General features: G+C 39.5%; 1 protein-coding gene across 1 annotated transcript in view; it reads right to left on the bottom strand.

Annotated features, from left to right (window-relative positions):
- Positions 1-17,779, bottom strand: part of prkd1 (protein kinase D1) — a 75,748-nt gene that overhangs the window by 20,419 nt on the left and 37,550 nt on the right. The window contains exons 8-17 of the mRNA XM_080293757.1: positions 17,120-17,321; positions 16,911-17,034; positions 15,911-15,988; positions 15,398-15,565; positions 11,333-11,444; positions 10,380-10,432; positions 7,114-7,186; positions 5,935-6,041; positions 3,366-3,527; positions 2,047-2,145 (exon numbers count right to left, since the gene is read on the bottom strand). Of these exons, the coding sequence (XP_080149883.1) occupies positions 2,047-2,145; positions 3,366-3,527; positions 5,935-6,041; positions 7,114-7,186; positions 10,380-10,432; positions 11,333-11,444; positions 15,398-15,565; positions 15,911-15,988; positions 16,911-17,034; positions 17,120-17,321 (1,178 nt within the window). The remainder of the gene's footprint in view (positions 1-2,046; positions 2,146-3,365; positions 3,528-5,934; positions 6,042-7,113; positions 7,187-10,379; positions 10,433-11,332; positions 11,445-15,397; positions 15,566-15,910; positions 15,989-16,910; positions 17,035-17,119; positions 17,322-17,779) is intronic.

Here is a 17,779-nt window from a genome sequence, read left to right on the forward strand (position 1 = left end):
CCCCCCCCAAGCGACTTTATTTCAAAGTACAGACAATTACATGTATTTTTAAATATTCTTTGTGCATTTTTCTGGATAGGTAAATTATGCCGCCATGTGGAACAAGAAATTGTTCAGCGTTCAAATAAAGGTAAGCGCTACATAGACACGTAAATCTTTCATTTTGACATTTGCTGACTTGCACTTTTATAGTGTAGAACCAGAGAAGTTACTATAGTATTCATTTGTCACATAAATGTTATGTCATAACAATAAAGCTGAGTGAGTATTTTTCCATTGTCAGGCTAGGAATGTGTTTTCTCTCTATATGATTCAAAATATCAAACTTGAGTTCAAACTTTTTGACCTACTTAATATTCCTTTCTTAACATATGCTAAATATATTGTTAGCTTTCTAGCTACCTGTAGCACAAACTAACTGTGTACATTAGTTATATAGACTAAACAGAACTGTAACTGACAGTTTTATTCAGCTATGCCAACAACATCTCTCTTTCTCCCAGTCGTATTAAACTAGTTTACATACTTTCTCTTTACTAACACAGACATAAATCTGATGCCAATTACCTCAACTGATTCTGAGAAAGATAAAAAAGAGGATTTTGATAAAAGTCATATTATTCTTTAAAATTATTGATTTCACTTGTTTATGGCAACCGGCTGACACGCGAACGTTAACACATCTCTTCCAACCGGAGCCAGATATTTGCATTTTGTTTGTTTCATGATATTTCAGAGGAACAGGCTGTGCAGATGATACACACTAAGTATCATGTGAGGAATTATGAGCCAAACAGCTAAATGATGCATCACTAGAGTTAACAGTTAGTCTGTCTGACACTAACAGCTATTTCTAAAGACCGAACACTGAAGGAAGCTGCTAATAGTTACACTGACAGCTAATGGAGTGTCTATGTCCAACTTTTATTGCTTGCATCCACAAATACTAATACGTGTGCGTGTTTTGTATTTTCTGTTTCTATCACTGCATAACTTCACTCTTTCTGCAGCTCGGAACTCAACACACATCATTTTTTTTTACTACTGTTGTTTGCCAGTGTTGTCAAGACATGCAAATTTTTCTGTAGATAATTCAGATAAAATTAGAAATTAGAAGAATTCTGACACAACTTTTAAACAGCTATACTAAAAGTTACACGATATTAATAACTGAGAATTTGAAACCTTTAACAGATTATTTGCATAAGCCTGAATAAAGGTAGTCAATATTATCTAAACGGTACAGGACCTGGGTGGAAACACAACATCTATTTAACAGTCTCACAAATATCATCTTCAGCCTTAGCAAAAACATCTACTTGACAGAGCAGTTCTATTACTATTACATATTGTCATGAATAATATGCAGAACCAAGGCTGAATCATGATAGAGCACCTGCAGCAACACGCCAGCAGCTGAATTGAGAAAAACAGTGAGTGCTGATGAGGATATTGGGTTTAATGTTTAAAACATTAAGATAGTAATACTCCATTTCAGTCCACCATACAATGCCTGAAAGATACGCTTTGTGCCTTGCTTTCCCAACTGGCTTCAGCAAGTTCAGGTTCAGAACATGCTTGCTCTGTTGATCTGATTGTTTGAGGTTTACCTAGGATAACTGACTTCTTTTGGAAGCGCTTGCATTTTTCCACCGAAAACTTCGTCACAAACACTTTAATCAACTGGCTCCTTTCGATGTAGAGGAGTAGCGAGTCTACTCTAACCCCATCGCTGATTGCGAAGCTCTTTAAGGGAGAGGCAGCTTGTATCCATGATCTTGTTGTTCTGGTCATTACCCAGAGTTCGTGTGCATAGTTGAGGGTGAGAACGTAGATCAACGGGTAAATCCAGAGCTTATACTCTCAGCTCTCCCTTCACCACGATGCACTGGTACAACACCCACATCACCGCAGCCACAGCCCCAATCTGTCTGCTGATCTCCCATTTCCCTCACTCGTGAACAAGACCCCGAGATACTTAAACTTAGGGTGGATACACATCTCCATTTGAAAAACAGGTACTGTCCAAGCACATAAACATACTACCTGGGGGAAAGAGTCTGCAGAAGCCAGCAGGACGTTTTCAGGTTTCAGATCACAGTGGACAATGTTCTTGAAGTGGAGATGACGCAACGCCACCAAGATCTGACAGTGAGACAGAAAAACACAGATTGCATTTGCTATAATAATGTTGGACCTCTTGTCAAACACTCAATGCTAATGGCACCGGTCAGGCAGTAAATCTATGCAAGGGGAACACTAAAATACTATGATCAGGCCGTAATTCAATTCAATTCAGTTTTAATTTCAATTTTAGTCCCCAGTCAAAAGTACAAACATAACTGACAAAGGCACAATGCAACATAACACAAATGAGACTCACTTACTGTCTGAACTTTACAACCTCCCTTTGAGATGCTCTGCCAGGCCTTTACTGAATCCATCTTTAGTTACTGCTGGTTTGCGAGTCTCTGCCTTCAGTTATGTTCTATTCATTTTCTTACCCATTGTTCATGTGCACAGTGAAGTGTCTGATCAGTGTTGCATCATTTGGCTGAATGTGAGCAGAGATTATAGACCTATACAATCAGAATTTTTCCAGTAATTCCTATCAGCAGTAACATGATTATTAAACACTCTAAGCTCAGGAGGTAGAGCAGGTCACCTACTGATCGGAAGGTTGGTGGTCCGATCCTTGGCTCCTCCAATCTGCATATCAAGTATCCTTGTGCAAGATACTAACCTAAAGTTGCTCTCCGATGCATCTATCGGAGTATGAATGTGTGTAAATGTACTGAGAAAGCACTAAGTTCAGAGAAAGTGCTGGTGAGAATGGGTGTGATTGGGTCAATCAATCAATCAATCAATCAATCAATCAATCAATCAATCAATCAAGGCTTTATTCACCACGTGCAGTGAAATAGGATTCCCCCCCCCCCCGACCTTACACACACAACACAGACATCACATGGGGATACAGGTCGGAGATCGTTAGCATTACATAAATGTCCACAGCACAACATTATGGAACACGTGACAAGCCACAGGGTTGGGTGGGGGGTGAGGAGTAATCCACAGCAAACACAGTAGCCATCCTGCCCAGCGCTACCATTCCAGCGCGGGCTCAGACCCACCGTGTTCCCAGGAGGGAACAAGCATCGAAGGCGTTGTACAGAGTGCTTTGAGTACTCCAGGAGAGTAGAAAGGCGCTATATAAGAATCAATCCATTTACCATTTGTCCTGGATGTTCTCACTGGATTTTTCTTAATTAACAAAGGCTAAATTTATGGACCCAAACCTTTGTGACTTTGTTTTTACAGTTAGGGTCAGACAGGGTGATGTTATAATTGAGGCAAAGTATCACCTGTGTCACCAGGAACTTTGTGATCCTCTCAGGAAGTCGGCCTTTCTCACTGGACAGGATCATCTCCAACATGTCTCCATGAAGCTTCTCCATGACCACAAACACTCGCTCTGGTGTCTCAAACATACAGTCCAGGTTGACCACCCCTGGATGATGCAGGCTCTGAAAGGACAAGAGAGATCAGTTTAGACAGTTTAAGAACAGTTTACAATCTCCTGGGTGGGAGATTCAGTTAAAGATTTTTAAAATTGGATTTCTTCAGGTGAACCTACCATATTTGGTAATAAAAATGCTTTAATCCTAAGTATTTACTATGAATTGCATACTTTTTAGCATTTATGTTATTTGTATGCAGTGATGGTTTAATTAAACTGGAATACAGATTAAGATGAATTGTGAATAGAGTTATGTCCACATCTAAATTTAACAACACAAGCACCTTCTTCTTCATTTTAACCCTTGCATGCTTTTTGGGACAAATTGGACCTGTTTTGTTTTTTGACACCAGAAGAACTAGGTGTACTTCTTTTATTCTGAAATTTGATGGTTTAAAGTTCAAATATGATATTAATGAAACATTTTATACAGTTTTAAAGGTGGTAAAAATATTTGTACACTGAGGCTGTTTCAGTTTGACTGAACGAAAATCAACGAGTTTGAGGATTCTTGAAACTCTGAAAACTGTACATGCCATGTCTTTGTAACATTTTTAAGGGACAGTGATAACAGACTTCAAGAGTTACCCTGACACTGTCACAAGAACTGTCTGTGTTCTCACTGCATGTGTCTAGGTTCCAATGACAGGCACCTAAAGGTCTTTGAAGTGTTATGGGTGAGTCTCAAAACAGTGAAATAGTAAAACAGCACAGGACTGATCACATATGATGCACATGAGGAACAGAAGTCAGACGTCAGAGACTGCCATGACACAAACACAATATGTAACAAAATAATCTAACACGTTACAGTCTTTTATCCTAATCTGAGATTAAAACAGAGATCTAATGAGGGGTTTTACATATAAGTAAATATTAGTATAAAATAAATTCATCTGAGCTGTGAATTTAAGAGTGGGAAAGTTATAACATCAAGATTTTCTGTTCAAAAAACGCTTCACCTAATCTTCCAAGATGAACGATGAAGATAGCTCTGAGGCAGCAAAGGAAACATTTATGTCAAAGGCCCTCATGACTCTTTGCATGCAAAAATGACACCATCTTCCCTGCGTGGGAGCTTTAGCAGCAGTGGCAATGGCAGCACAGCAATCTGAGCCTGGCCCTGATCAACACGTCACACAAGAAGCCAACACAAGGAGACAGAAGGGAAAGAGATGCAACTTCTGCTCTGCAATAGATGACTGCGAAACAGGGACAGCGTGCTTCAAACGTGGGAAATACATGTCGAAGTCCCTAATCCCACAGATGCAAGGTTTCCCACCATTGCTTTGAATGCACTGACTGGTTTGCAATAAGCCACTGATATGGAATATTAACAATCACGATGGCACTTGTGAGTATTTTTAATGGCCTCGGAGGATGGATAGCGCTGTTTTTGCTATTTTCACTTTCAATAAACTAATATTTAAATTATTATGGCTTTTATGTTGTCATTTTTGGGAAACGGAGAGCATAGATGTATTTGATCAAGAACAAGTGCGCCTGCTTCTCTCCCTGGGAGGTACGGTGGCAAATATATTACTTCTTTACTTGTACTTCCTGTCCTGGCTCACATTATAATTTATATTTAGCAAACCAAAGCAAAAACATGATGCTCATAAGATGAAGAAGAGAGAGCAGGATGGGTATAGCGCCAGGATGTTGAACTTAAGCAGTGCTGGCATGACTTGGCTAAGTGAAAGGCATGAAACACGCAGTTCTGAGAGTGTTTATATAAAGGAATGCCACAGCTTATATTTTGAAAAAAACACTGTCATACTGTAATATGTGTGGGTGGTTTATGTAGACGCTGCAGTTGTATAAATGAGCGTGCTTGTTTGGTTCAACGATCCCATCCAACCAATCTGTGAAGAGCTCTGGTTGTTCCAAGCTCATAGACATTACTTTATGTCACTTCAGCAAGGATAAATCTGTTTTGGGTGAACATGATATGACTTTATACAATAAGCTTAAGTAAATGTGCCAGTGTACACTGACCACAACTCTCTCTCTAATATGAAGAATGTAAAATTGTATCCACTGTACTTTGCCTCTTATAGAAACGATATTAATGATTAAAGATTCAAAGATCCGAAAGCATCCTCACCCATTTCCCTAACGGCTACAACAATCATTCAAATAAAATGCCAAAAAAGCTGATATGGACCCCAAAGGTAGCAGGAAGCCATTTCCCAAACAGCTCCAGTCTGCTGAGCAGCCAAGCAGAACAGATATCAGCTGAGGTGAACTCAAGTGTGTTTTATGTGCAGGTGTGTGTAGCAGCAGCGGTGGCAGAGCAGGAATATTTTCAGATGTCACACCCCTACAGTGTTGCCACGGTTCACAACAGGAACTTTTACTCCCTGCCAACAGTATCCTGAGCAGCATGGATGTGTGTGTGTGTGTGTGTTTACCTGCAGGATGGCCACCTCATTGCGCAGCTGACTCTCCTGTTTGGTGGGGAAGCGGAGTTTGTCGATGATTTTGATGGCAACGTCTCGGCCGGACTTCCTGTGCTTACCTGCGTGGAATAAAACCCCAATCTGAGTCACAAACACACTCAGCTGTTCCAGAATGTAATCAAAGCAACAAGTTGAAGAACCTGAATGTGAGAATTGGTTTTCATGGGTTTAAACACTGTAAATGTAATATTCTTCAATATTCTCGATTTCTGGAGCGTTGGTTAGGTAAACTTTGACATCTGAAGAATGTTTCCAAAGTTTATCTTACCTTGTGTCCTCCAGGATCCCCTTTTAATGGGAGCTTTTCTTTACCAACATAATCATTATTAACATATGTGTTTAAGCACCACTGTGAATACAGAAAGTTCTACATCCTTATGGTCTTACTTTTAGTATCCTCAAAATCTAACCACATATCTGTGATATGGGTATGGTGTTGGCAAACACAACGACAGCCAAGCCTCAGCTAAGGAGTTTTGAGCTTGTGTGCTTGTGTGTGTGCGTATAATTTTTCTGTGATACTGGATTGGAAGAAGAGAGCAGAATTAAATAACTGTAGCAAGTGAAGCTGGTGCCCTGAGATAAAGCTGCAGTGATTTCTACTACAGAATCGTGTCTTTTTGTTGCATGTGGACCTGGCGGTCACAATTACTCCCTGATCTTATCCCATGCTTAAAGATATTTCTCAGGATTATTGAACTTTTTAAACATCGGGCACCACAGATGAAATTTCCAATTTTTTTGCAGTTTTATGTCGACAAACAAAATCACTGAACTTTTTCCCTGCACTGTGTTTCACAGAGGTTACATTTCATCTTAATGAATCGGGCTCTTTGTGACACGTTTTACAAAACCTTTTTCTGAAACAACAAAAACGAATTGTGATTAAGTTTCATGTTGCCCAACTGATTTTTTGTCTCTCTTTCTAAGTTAAAACCAAGTAATATTTCCTGTGTTTTTAGCTGTGCAGAGTCTCATAGATGAAGAATGCGTTCCACAGGAGAATAAAGTCACAGAATTTTAAAAAATACATTTACATGTATTGGAAATAGAAGATTAATTTTTTTGTGCTGAAAAAGAAAACATTATGCATTTGGTGCAATGACAGCGTGTCTCAAATTCAGGTTTTACCTCCATACACAATGCCAAACTGTCCTGAGCCAAGAACCTCGTCTGGGAAGATTTGATACACTGAGTTGATGTCCTGGAAAACACAAAACACAGTCTGAGTAGCAATTCATAAATCATCAGATAGGGTCCAAGAAAAGGGTCAAATGAAAGTGAAATAAATGACTGAGACCAGTGTAGCGAAGCCTAAACCCCCTGCCAAAGGATAATGGATGCAGGGAGAGGCTGAAGTTCAGGGTGTCCAAATCTATGAGCCCATGGAGATAAAAGAGCTGGTTGCAGGGGCATGCCACCCTGAGGATGGAACTGAAGTTTAATGTTTTGTCCTCAGTCTTTTTACAAATGGACGCATTAGGAAATGCTTGTTGGGCGATGGCAGATGTTTTGAAACCAAGCATAACATATGCAGATCCAAAATGAGAAGATGGAAACTAAAAAAAAATCCTTTAGTCAAGTTAGCAGAGCAAACACCGTCCGCTATGACGTCACCCATTGGTGCTTTTACTGAGGTGCTCTGGTGTTAACATCACAAGTGACTTTTACCAATTGGAATACAGAATAGGTCCATCCTGAAGCATGACCTTCTTTGGGATTCTGTTTGACTATAACGGGGACCACAACCTACAAAAGACTAATAATAAAAAGATGATAAAAAATAAAAATCTTGAAACTACTGATTGAGACCATAACCTCATTCTCCTCGTTGTTTCCTGAGGTCATAGATCAAATTAAGTGCCAATACAACTCATTTTAAAATTGAGAAGTTTCCCCCCCCACCTACTGGGAAAGAAACAATGTCTCAGTCTCAATGAACTGGTCCCACCCAACTTAACTAAACATTTATAGCCCTACACCACAGCACTTAGGTCTACAGACCAACTAAGTTGGATGTTCTCTGAGCCAGGCTTAAATAGAGGTGACAGAGCGTTTTTGGTGTCAGCCTCTAATCTTTGGAACCACCTACCATTGCACGTAAGAGCTAACCCAGTCACCCTGTGATTTGTAAAATGTGGTTAAAAACCTACGTATTCTCTTTGGCTTTCAGCTCTAGCTAAGCTGTATATCATAGCTTTTACTGTGTAAACCCTGTTTGTTGTTTTGATTATGTCTTACTGAGACTGTGTATTTTAGCACATATTTGTTGCTAATTTAGTCATCATTTGTATAGCTTGTATAGTACTTTTCTCTATTAAGTTTTTTGTTTTACGTGTGCTACAGAAATAAACATTAACTTGACTTGACTTACATTTTCACACACAGGAGACACCGTAGGTCCTTTTTTATATAAAGTCTATGACAACAAGTTGTAAAACATTCTTATGCACTCTGGGCCATAAAACATACCTTTCTCGGGTTTAAAATAGCCTGAAACTGCAAGTTTCTGTAATTAAAGTTTCAGGTCATGGTTAAGTTCCTTGAATGGAAAACTGCAATGAAGGAAAGCAAGGGAGGCTCACAGAAAGTGGGTTCAACAAAAAAAAGTGAATGCATCAATTCATCACCTGGCAGAGAAGATTTCCGGAATTAATTTTTTGGTAGAGAAAGCCTACTGTGCACCTCTCTCAGTGTAACTACACAACGTCAGTGATCCTCCACAGCTTTGACACCAAAGCTGCAAAATATTTTCTCCTTCATTTGTCTGTAATTACGTCTCCTTTTTCTCCCCTGTTAGCTGACAGCCTAATATCACACCTCAAGCAAAGAGAACAGAAATACAATATTATAAACTTCCTCCCCCTTCCCCGAGCTCACTGCGTAATTACCATCGTCACCATGGAAACCGTTTGGCTGAGTGAGTAATCACAGTAATCTCCATTTGAGGTGTTTGAAGACGTGCTCACCTTGGAGACGGCGAGGTGCACGTCTGCATAGAAATGGGACTTGATGTTCTCTGCAGTTGCATTTATATGCAATGCAATGAATAGAAAAATGAATAGAATTTGCAGATATTGGAGCCTGATGTAAATCTTTTTGATGTAAATGTAGTGTTTCAAGCATAGTGACACGCTCTGGGAATCTCTGCAACATGACCCAGAAGTCTTCAAATGCAAATTAAGAAGAAAGTGACAGAAAGCAGGAAAAAAAAGAACTGGATGGAGGTGATTTGAGTATGAACAGGATGTTGTGTTGTCTGTCAGAGGTTGAAGATGGGGACTCTGTTTATAAGTGTGGGTATACAAACAACATGTCCTGATGCTGGTTTGAGTGCAGTGTCAGTTGGAGTGCCAGGAAATAAAGCATGAATGAAAGCATGGTGCTGATGTAACATCTAATTCAGGTTTGGGTCATCCATGTAAAACATTAGCTGTCCAATATCATCATGCCTAGGGGGACACATCCTACCACATGACTTAACTGACTGACCGTTAGTGGAAGGTCGGGTGAAACCTCGGTGCAAAAATGTCTCAAAGGTTCAGTCAAAGCAAGTCAGTGTCTCATTTAAAATGAGAGAAAAACACAATATGCACTCTTGCCTGATGAAGATTGTGACATGCTTTGTTTGCCCTGTGAACTTGTAGATCTTGAAAGAACACTGTCACTTTCTTTAACTCTTATTTACAGAGCAGGTATCTGCAAGGAAGTTTATTTGCCAGTGACATTCTGCAATTCAGTGTTTCTCAGCTTTATTACTTTGATCTCAAATAAAAATTGGTTGGCTCCCTTACTTTGTGACATCACTTTCCTGATGGTTTTATAGGCTAGTTTGAGATTAGTTAAGGAATCCTCATTGGTTAAGAAATTGTCAGAGAAAAGTCATTACCCTCAAGTCTCAAAACACCAAGACAGCAAAGGTGAAAATGCTCAGCACAAGGCTTCATGATATAACATAAGGACTTTACTAACCAGCGGGTGACATGGAGATAGACGGCCATGTCAGTAGTTTTAGAGGCTCTTGGTATTTTGATGTCGTCGATGTCATGGGTGCATGAATGTGTGAACCAAATTTTAAGAAATTCCACTGAACAGTTTTTATTCGCATAGCGATTTCATTTTGTCCTCAAATGCCAGAAAACACTTTACAAGAGAATTAAACCTTGTAATATGGTGCACGAAGAAGAAGCTTCCTTAAGCTACACCCTTGTTACAAGGGGTCATCACTGCAATGGATGGCCTTACTTCCTGATCTGGCTTTCCAGCTGGACTCAAACCACAAAGCTTTGGCTTAACAAGCAAATATGTTATCCACTACATTATGGAGCCACAGACTTTATGCAAAAGCAATCCAAAAATGTGTGTGTGTGTGTGTGTATTTGTATTTTTTCTCTTACCACATTCTCCTGGATCTGGCAGTTGGAAACTGAAATACTGATTGAAATCTCCTCTGTTAATGAGAGACACAAGTAAGATTAGAATAAAAAAAAAAAACAGGATAACAAAAAACAGTGAATTAGCATCCTCCTGTTATTCTGAGGTCTTTACCTATCAATGTGAAGTTGACTGTTGTTGTGATTTTGTATGATTAAAAAAGCATCTGAGATAATATACATTGTGAAACACAGTCTTTCAGTTGAAATGAGATTTTTTTTCATCAACATCAGAAGGACAGATTTCAGCGGATGCACATCTCTCTGTGAAGCAAAAACAATAAAAACAGGGCATCTGTAAAAGGATATTAACTTGTTTACTCTAAGCCACACTTCTGGTGTGCATTAGAAATAAATATGTGATAAATGTGAACCAGTTAGCAATCTGCTAGTTGAGACACATTTCTTTAATCATAAAAGGTACTACGACCACACTGAAGTGTTAGTCATGATGGTTTGACGTCAGTGAAATGCCTGAAATATCTCTGATGGGTTTTGTGTGGGTGTTGTTGGCCCTGAATGGATCTGAGACTCTCTGGGAGAATTCAGTAGCAACATGGATACAAATACTTGAGTTGAAAGAAATCATACATTGAATTTGTGATTTATCTGTTCCAAATAGTCTCTGGCTGGAGACAAAGTGAAAACTGTGCTGGAAATACTTTAATGTGGTTGAGATAGGTGTGACCCTGTACATGTATACAGCTTTGAGACTTCAACTCATTTTTTCAATGAGTGGCTGAGATTGTCTGCTACTAGTTCATCACTTAATTTGTTGAAATCAAGTGGTTGTAACAGCACATTTTTATTTGAACTCCCTTTAAGCTTTTTGTTAAAAAGATAGAAAGAAAAAATCTTCAAAAAATGCTAACTTATACATGTAATATTAACAGGCCAATAATATTACAACAACGTACTGTGTCCACTGCGGTGGGAACTGTGGCAAATTCCTGTAGAAACCGCTGGCATCAGAGCATGCTGGATGGCCATTTCCCACATTCGAGCCACATCCTGCCCAACACCGCTGACCTGAAATCACAATTCTGGTACTCACAATTTGATTCAGTAAAAGGACTAGATGTTACAATCCCTGATAATACATTGCTTCAAATGGAGAAAATCTTGGCTGTTATGAGGAAAGGCAGCTCAGAAACTTTATCAGCGGCATACAGCGTTGTGTGCCTGAGCTTTCAGTCTTTTACCCAGGCTAATCTGCCATTTTTTTCTTCCTTGGTTAGGTTTAGGGATTAGGGATCTTATAGTGGACCTTAGATTCATTGGGTGTTTCGGCCCTTATCACTAGGCACCCTCATCTAAGAAGGCCCTGCCAGTGTGTCACTGGTTTTTGTTATTTTTCTTCTTCTTTCTTCTGTTTAGTTTTCTACAGTTTATTTTCTTCTATCTCATCACTGAAACTGAGAAATAATACTTACCTCTTTAACATTTATGGAGCCTCACTTCTTCAAAGGGATAGAAAAGGTGATAGAGAGAAGTAAGACAAAAAGGGACAAGATAGGAGAGAGCAGAGAGGATAGCCGGAAGGGGGGCGCCCAATCTGGCTTCCCACACCTCGCTGCCAGATCGGGCTGTACGCTTTACCTCCCCACTGGGAGGAAGAGCAGAGGGGAGAAGAGCAGAATATTTTTCTTTTCTTTCATTCCTCCTTTTGGTTTCACTACCATGAGGTTAACTGCACAGTCCCCAGGAGGCCCTGAGACAGCTGTATCAGTCAACCAGCAAAATTTCTAATGTTATATTTTACCCTTTTGACGCCCCCTGTTGAGGTAGGCACACCACGGGTTGATAAATCCTGGGCTTGTGTCTTGCGGTTAGCTGACTGCCTTAGCTACCCAAGGCAGCCCTTTTTAGTAGGGCTGGGTATCGTCACTGATTTCTAGAATCGATTCGATTCCGATTCACAAGGTCCTGAATCGATTCGATCCACGATTCGATTCAATTGGATTTGAATCTGGGAAATTTTGCCTCAGACAGTCAGAAATATTATAATTCAGATCAGTACATTTACATATTTTTGTATCTATAAAAAGGAAGCTGACACTTTCGAGACTTTATCAAAGGTGTGAGCATGACAGCAGATGCCTTTGTGTCAAAGTAGCTGAAGATAAAACACAGAAAAACATGAAGGTGATTTTCCTGGCCTGGGATTTTATAAAAATATTCCACAGTACATCAAAAACCAAAGAAAACCATTAACCAGCACATGAACATTACCTCTGAAGTTACAGCGGTTTTATTACAGACACAGCTGAGCGTTTTGCATTTTGCATAATTTTAAAAAGTTCAGAAGCCTATTGAATGGCAGAAATTAGGTTTTCTTTTCGGAAGTAAGTAAAAGGGAAAAAAAACATCAGCCGACAGCACTGTAAATAACGGTAGTCTTGTGCGTAACAAGCAAGCGAATAATGCAGAAAACAGATTTCGGGGATAGACGGGAAACTGTTCTTGAAGTACACTGAGAGAGAGAGAGAGCTGTGCATGAAGTGTGATTTTATTGTGGTGGAAGCAAAACAGCAAAAGTAAGAGTGAATTCATGACGATGTTTATGTGAAGCGTAGTTTGGATCTTCTTTTGCTGCTGGTTTGGTCAATATTGTTTGGAGAGAGATCAAACTAACAGCTTTAGAATCAGCGCAAAAAGGGCGCGAACACAAAGCGCGGACCAGCCGAAACATCAGAATCAGCGAGCTGTTGGCTTTCAGCCCCGACCGTGTCCGTGCCGTCGGATGAGAAAGTCACATCTCACTGATTCTGATCCGCGGGTCCGCGCTTTGTGTTTACGTCTTTGTGCAGAAGCCGTGTACCTGCTCTCATTTACTGTTTTAGCTGTTTGGTGGTTGTCAAAATTTTGTGACGTTTCACCTGAGATTCTGGAATTTCGGGCAAAATACATTTATATTAAAAAATCGATTCAGGATTTTAATGAATCGATATCACGTTATCCAAGCCAGAATCGATTTTAATCGATGAATCGATTATTAAAACCCACCCCTACTTTTTAGCCATAGCCAGTGACTGGTCCTCTCAGCAGTGTTAGCCAATTCTCTTATAGCCTGCCATTGCGCCTGTCCTCTGATCCCAATCTCTCTAAGCAGTTTTGCTGTTGGACTGGCAACAAAGCCCCTGCATCCCACTTCCACCGGGCGCACCTTGATCTTCCAGCCTCTGTCCTCTGCCTCAGCTGCCAAGTTGGCATACCACAGCTTCTTACGCACAAATGTTTCCTCAATTGCTTCCTCCCATGGTACCGTCAGCTCAATGACATACGCAAGTTTTTGGGAGTTAGACCAAAGGACGAGGTCTGGTCGCAGAGTAGGTGCTACGATCTCTGTGGGATCCAAGTCCACTTGCATCTGCCAATCCCTGGCAACCTTCAGTGGGCCCATTTCTGGGGTTAAGGGGCTTGTACTCGGCCACAGAGGAAGACAGGGGGAGCCCTCATGGCTAATTGAATGGAGAATTCATGCTTTTATTTTGTCTTTTGTTTTTATATATTTATTTTAAATATTTAGTTATTTAGTTCCTATCAGAAAAACATAAATTCACAAATGCAAAGAGTTTAAAAAACAAGTCTTTAGAGCAGTCTGAATCCTGAATGAGACATATAGGAATTATTAGTACTGTACTTTGATCTAACTTTATCTGAAAAGATTTTTAAAATCGCACTTCATCACTTTAAACAAACTTTAAAAATATTAGTAGTTTCTGATTTTTTTTAAAGTAAGTTATGTAAAATTTTAACTTGAAAGTATTTCTCATTGCAGAAATAACTAAGTATGAATGGTAGAAGAAGACTGTAATCCATGTACCACAGAGGGGAAACGTCACTTTTTCGATTTCTGTCTTTTAGTTTAATATTTTTATAGCTGACATTTTTTAAACTTTCACCCCCTTAATTTTTACACCAATATCTCTCAAATATCTTTCTTAACATGATTGCATTTGAGGGGTGTTATTATTTCATGTCACCAGTGTTGGGGAGTAACAGAATACATGTACCGGCGTTACGTATTTAAAATACAAAATATGAGCAACTGTATTCTGTTACAGTTACTGCTTAAATAGGTGATAATTAGAATACAGTTACTTTGTTGAAATAAACGGATTACACGGCAATCTTTTCCTGTTTCATATGTTATGCTATCCCCTCTCTAATTTTGGTAATTCCACACATTGCCGGAAACCCAAACAAAGCACACAATAAGAGGCTCTAATGTGAGCGTCCAGTTAATGTTGGTGGTGTCAGTTACACAATGAACCCAGAGCCAGCACAACAGAGCCAGCAGTGAACGGGCAGGAAGGCATTTCTTACTTGGAAATTCTGACACCACTTCATGAGAAGAATGGGATGGGCAAAATCTGACCTTGCAATGCAAACTTTGTTTGCCAGCAACCAAGCTGCTCTCAGCATCAAAAGACTCCAACCTAAAGAAACATCTGGAAGTAAGTTCTTTATTTAAAAACTAACATTAGCCTACTGCAACTACCTTATGGTTATGGTAGCTACCATAGCTATGGTAGTTATGTCCCACTTCAGTATCTTCGATGTACTATTGCTGTGTGATTTATTACTATTACTGATGGCTACAACCTGCTAGCTGCAAATAATCATCACATTTGAACTGAACTGAACTGAATGAAGAAAGATGTAAGAAAGAACAGAGTTGGAGAAAAAGAGATTTTAGTAAGGAGTACTCAGTGACATTTGATCAACTGTGAATTTAAATCTTTCATGTAAATGTGAGTTTTTCAAAATTTTGAAAAACAAATGTGACAAATGTCTTGATTTTGCCAGCTCTGACGTATCCGATTTAAGACTTTGTTGAAAAACATTTCTCCTTAAAGTGTTTGCATGATATCATGCAAGCACATTAAGGATGATATCAAATCTATCAATAATATCAAATCTAATTATGATCTTAGAGAACCTATCTTGCATCATATCAGATTAAATCTGCATCTCACCAGAATGCTGCTGCCTGTCACAGATGATTCAGGTCTCTGCAGGTTCTCTCCAACATAATAAACCAGTGATGCCGTGGCGATCTCAAAGCAATGAGGATTGGCTCCATCAGGAAGTAGAGAAAAATTCTGAGCAGGCTCCAGAGACAAGATTTCAGACAGAGGGATTTCCTGCAGAGAGGATGAAGTAAAGGGGTCTGGGTGGAATACAGTTTACAGTATCAGCACCAGTACACCATACATGATGTACCTCCTGAATCTGTAGTTGAGGGGTGTGCTGTGTTGCAAGTAATTTACATTCAAATATGAATTAACATATATCTCATACCAGTAGATCACATTGCTCTCAGACTGCTGAGTTTAGAAAGTAGAATAGGTATATCAGGCCTCTCTCAGCAGACTCAAGTTCAAAAAAGACTACTACTGTAAACTTAGCAGTTAGTCTTTAAAAGACAGGCACACCTGCAGTGATGACTTTGCAGCAACAAATAAACTGCTGGAAGGTAGTGGTCTTACCTTGTAATATTTACTTCCTGTGTCGTTCTGAAACAGCGTAATGCATTTACTGTCTAGCCTCCAGTAATGTCTTTTCCTCTGAAACATTGGAAGAGAGAAGAGGAAGAAAAATAAGGGAATACCACAAAGAAAAAAGAGTGACATTAAAGAGCAAAACAACTGAGGAAAGAAAAGAGAGCAAATAAGTATGAAGCAGACAAACAATGACAACCTGTAAATGCCTCTCAACTTGTTTTTAACACTCTGAAGAATTTCAGAACAGCAACACATCCTCAAACCACAAGTGGCAGTTTTCTCAGAAATAACTCTTGCTTCTATTAGGAATGAGTTTAACATTTATTATTTCTCACTATTTGTTTCTTCGATATTTCCTACCATCTCCGTTATTTAAATAGGAAGAAGCACAAACACTTAAGACAATCTTTGTACGATTCAAAGTGTATATTTATAATAATGTGTCAAACAAAGTTGGAAGCAGCACTTTGATTACAAATAGTGAAATATCTGCAACGCGTTCTGTCCTGTTTCTGAGTCCTCTTATCCTTCACTCAAAGACTTCAGAAACAGCATCACAACTGGATTCTTTGCTTGTTCTTGAAATGTAATGAGAATAAACTGTGTTTTTCCACATGGTTCAGGTCTTTTTTTTATAATTTAATTATGAATTAAATTATAATTCTAAAGTGTACCATCTTTAAGTAATTGGGAAAAATTTAACAATTACACGAATTCTCCCCAGGGTGCTGATTGACTAATCATTAGACTGAGAAGCCACTGTTTCATGTCACAAAGACAGAGGAATCGGTGAAATTAAAGGAGTAGATGACAAAGCTAAGACTGAGGCAAAGCCTGATAACATCCGAACCAGTGAACAGAACGAAAACAAAACAAACAAACAAAAAACCCTGAGGGCGCTAGCTGTTTGCTTCATGTAAGACAACATCCACAACACAAATTTGGTGAGGTAAATAGACTGTTAAACATAAAAAGAAAGATGTACCAGAGTGTCCTTGCTGGTGTAGTGGACCATCCAGCCCTCTTTCATCACATTGCTGCTCTTCCTCTTTGTGTGTTTGACAGACTGGACGACTCGCATCAAAGGAATGTTGTTGCTGGTGGAGGGGCTTTAAGGGGCATGAAAAAAAACACAGCCTCAGAAACATCTCAGTACTATATATTTTTCTTTGTGTGTAATTGTTCTGTGAGTACCTGATGGCTCGGTTGGACTCATCTAGGTCAGGGTCGTGCATGTCACAGAGATCGCTGGGTCCTGCCTCTAGCAGCAAGCCACTCTCTGAGGCCAGCGCTTCATCCATGTCATCCAAGAGGCTACCCCCTCTGTCAATATCATGGTCATCAAGGCAACCCTCCACCATGAGGGCATCCGATTCTGCACCTGGGCTCAGAAGTTCTATGCAACAATAGAATTCAGGACCTTCATTTTGTGTTTCTAAACCATTCAGAGGTGGACTTATGTGTTATGCTAATGTGTTTCAAACCCTTGTATTGATACATAATCCGAGTGTGCTAAGCTTCAGGACAGGAAATTCTCCTTCAGAGTTTTAGGTTGAGAGCAGAATTCAAGATTCCATCAATTACAGAAAGTCATTCAGATCCTCACTCTACTACCACCACGTTTGACTGTTGGTCTTTTTATGGCTTCCTGTTTTACTCTCATGCCAGAAGTAACGGGACACAAACTTTTCAAAAAGTTCAGCTGTCTTGTCAGCCCACAAGTGGTGTTGTGGAGGTCAAGAGTGTCAGACACTATCATGAGTTTGAAACTAGATCGAAGGAGTGACGTTGAATGTTATCATTGAAATTTTAGAATATATTCAACAACCTGTAGAGAGTATCCCAGAGATGAGA

This window comes from Astatotilapia calliptera, chromosome 19 (assembly GCF_964374335.1).
Source record: "Astatotilapia calliptera chromosome 19, fAstCal68.1, whole genome shotgun sequence".
Taxonomy (NCBI): Eukaryota; Metazoa; Chordata; class Actinopteri; order Cichliformes; family Cichlidae; genus Astatotilapia; species Astatotilapia calliptera.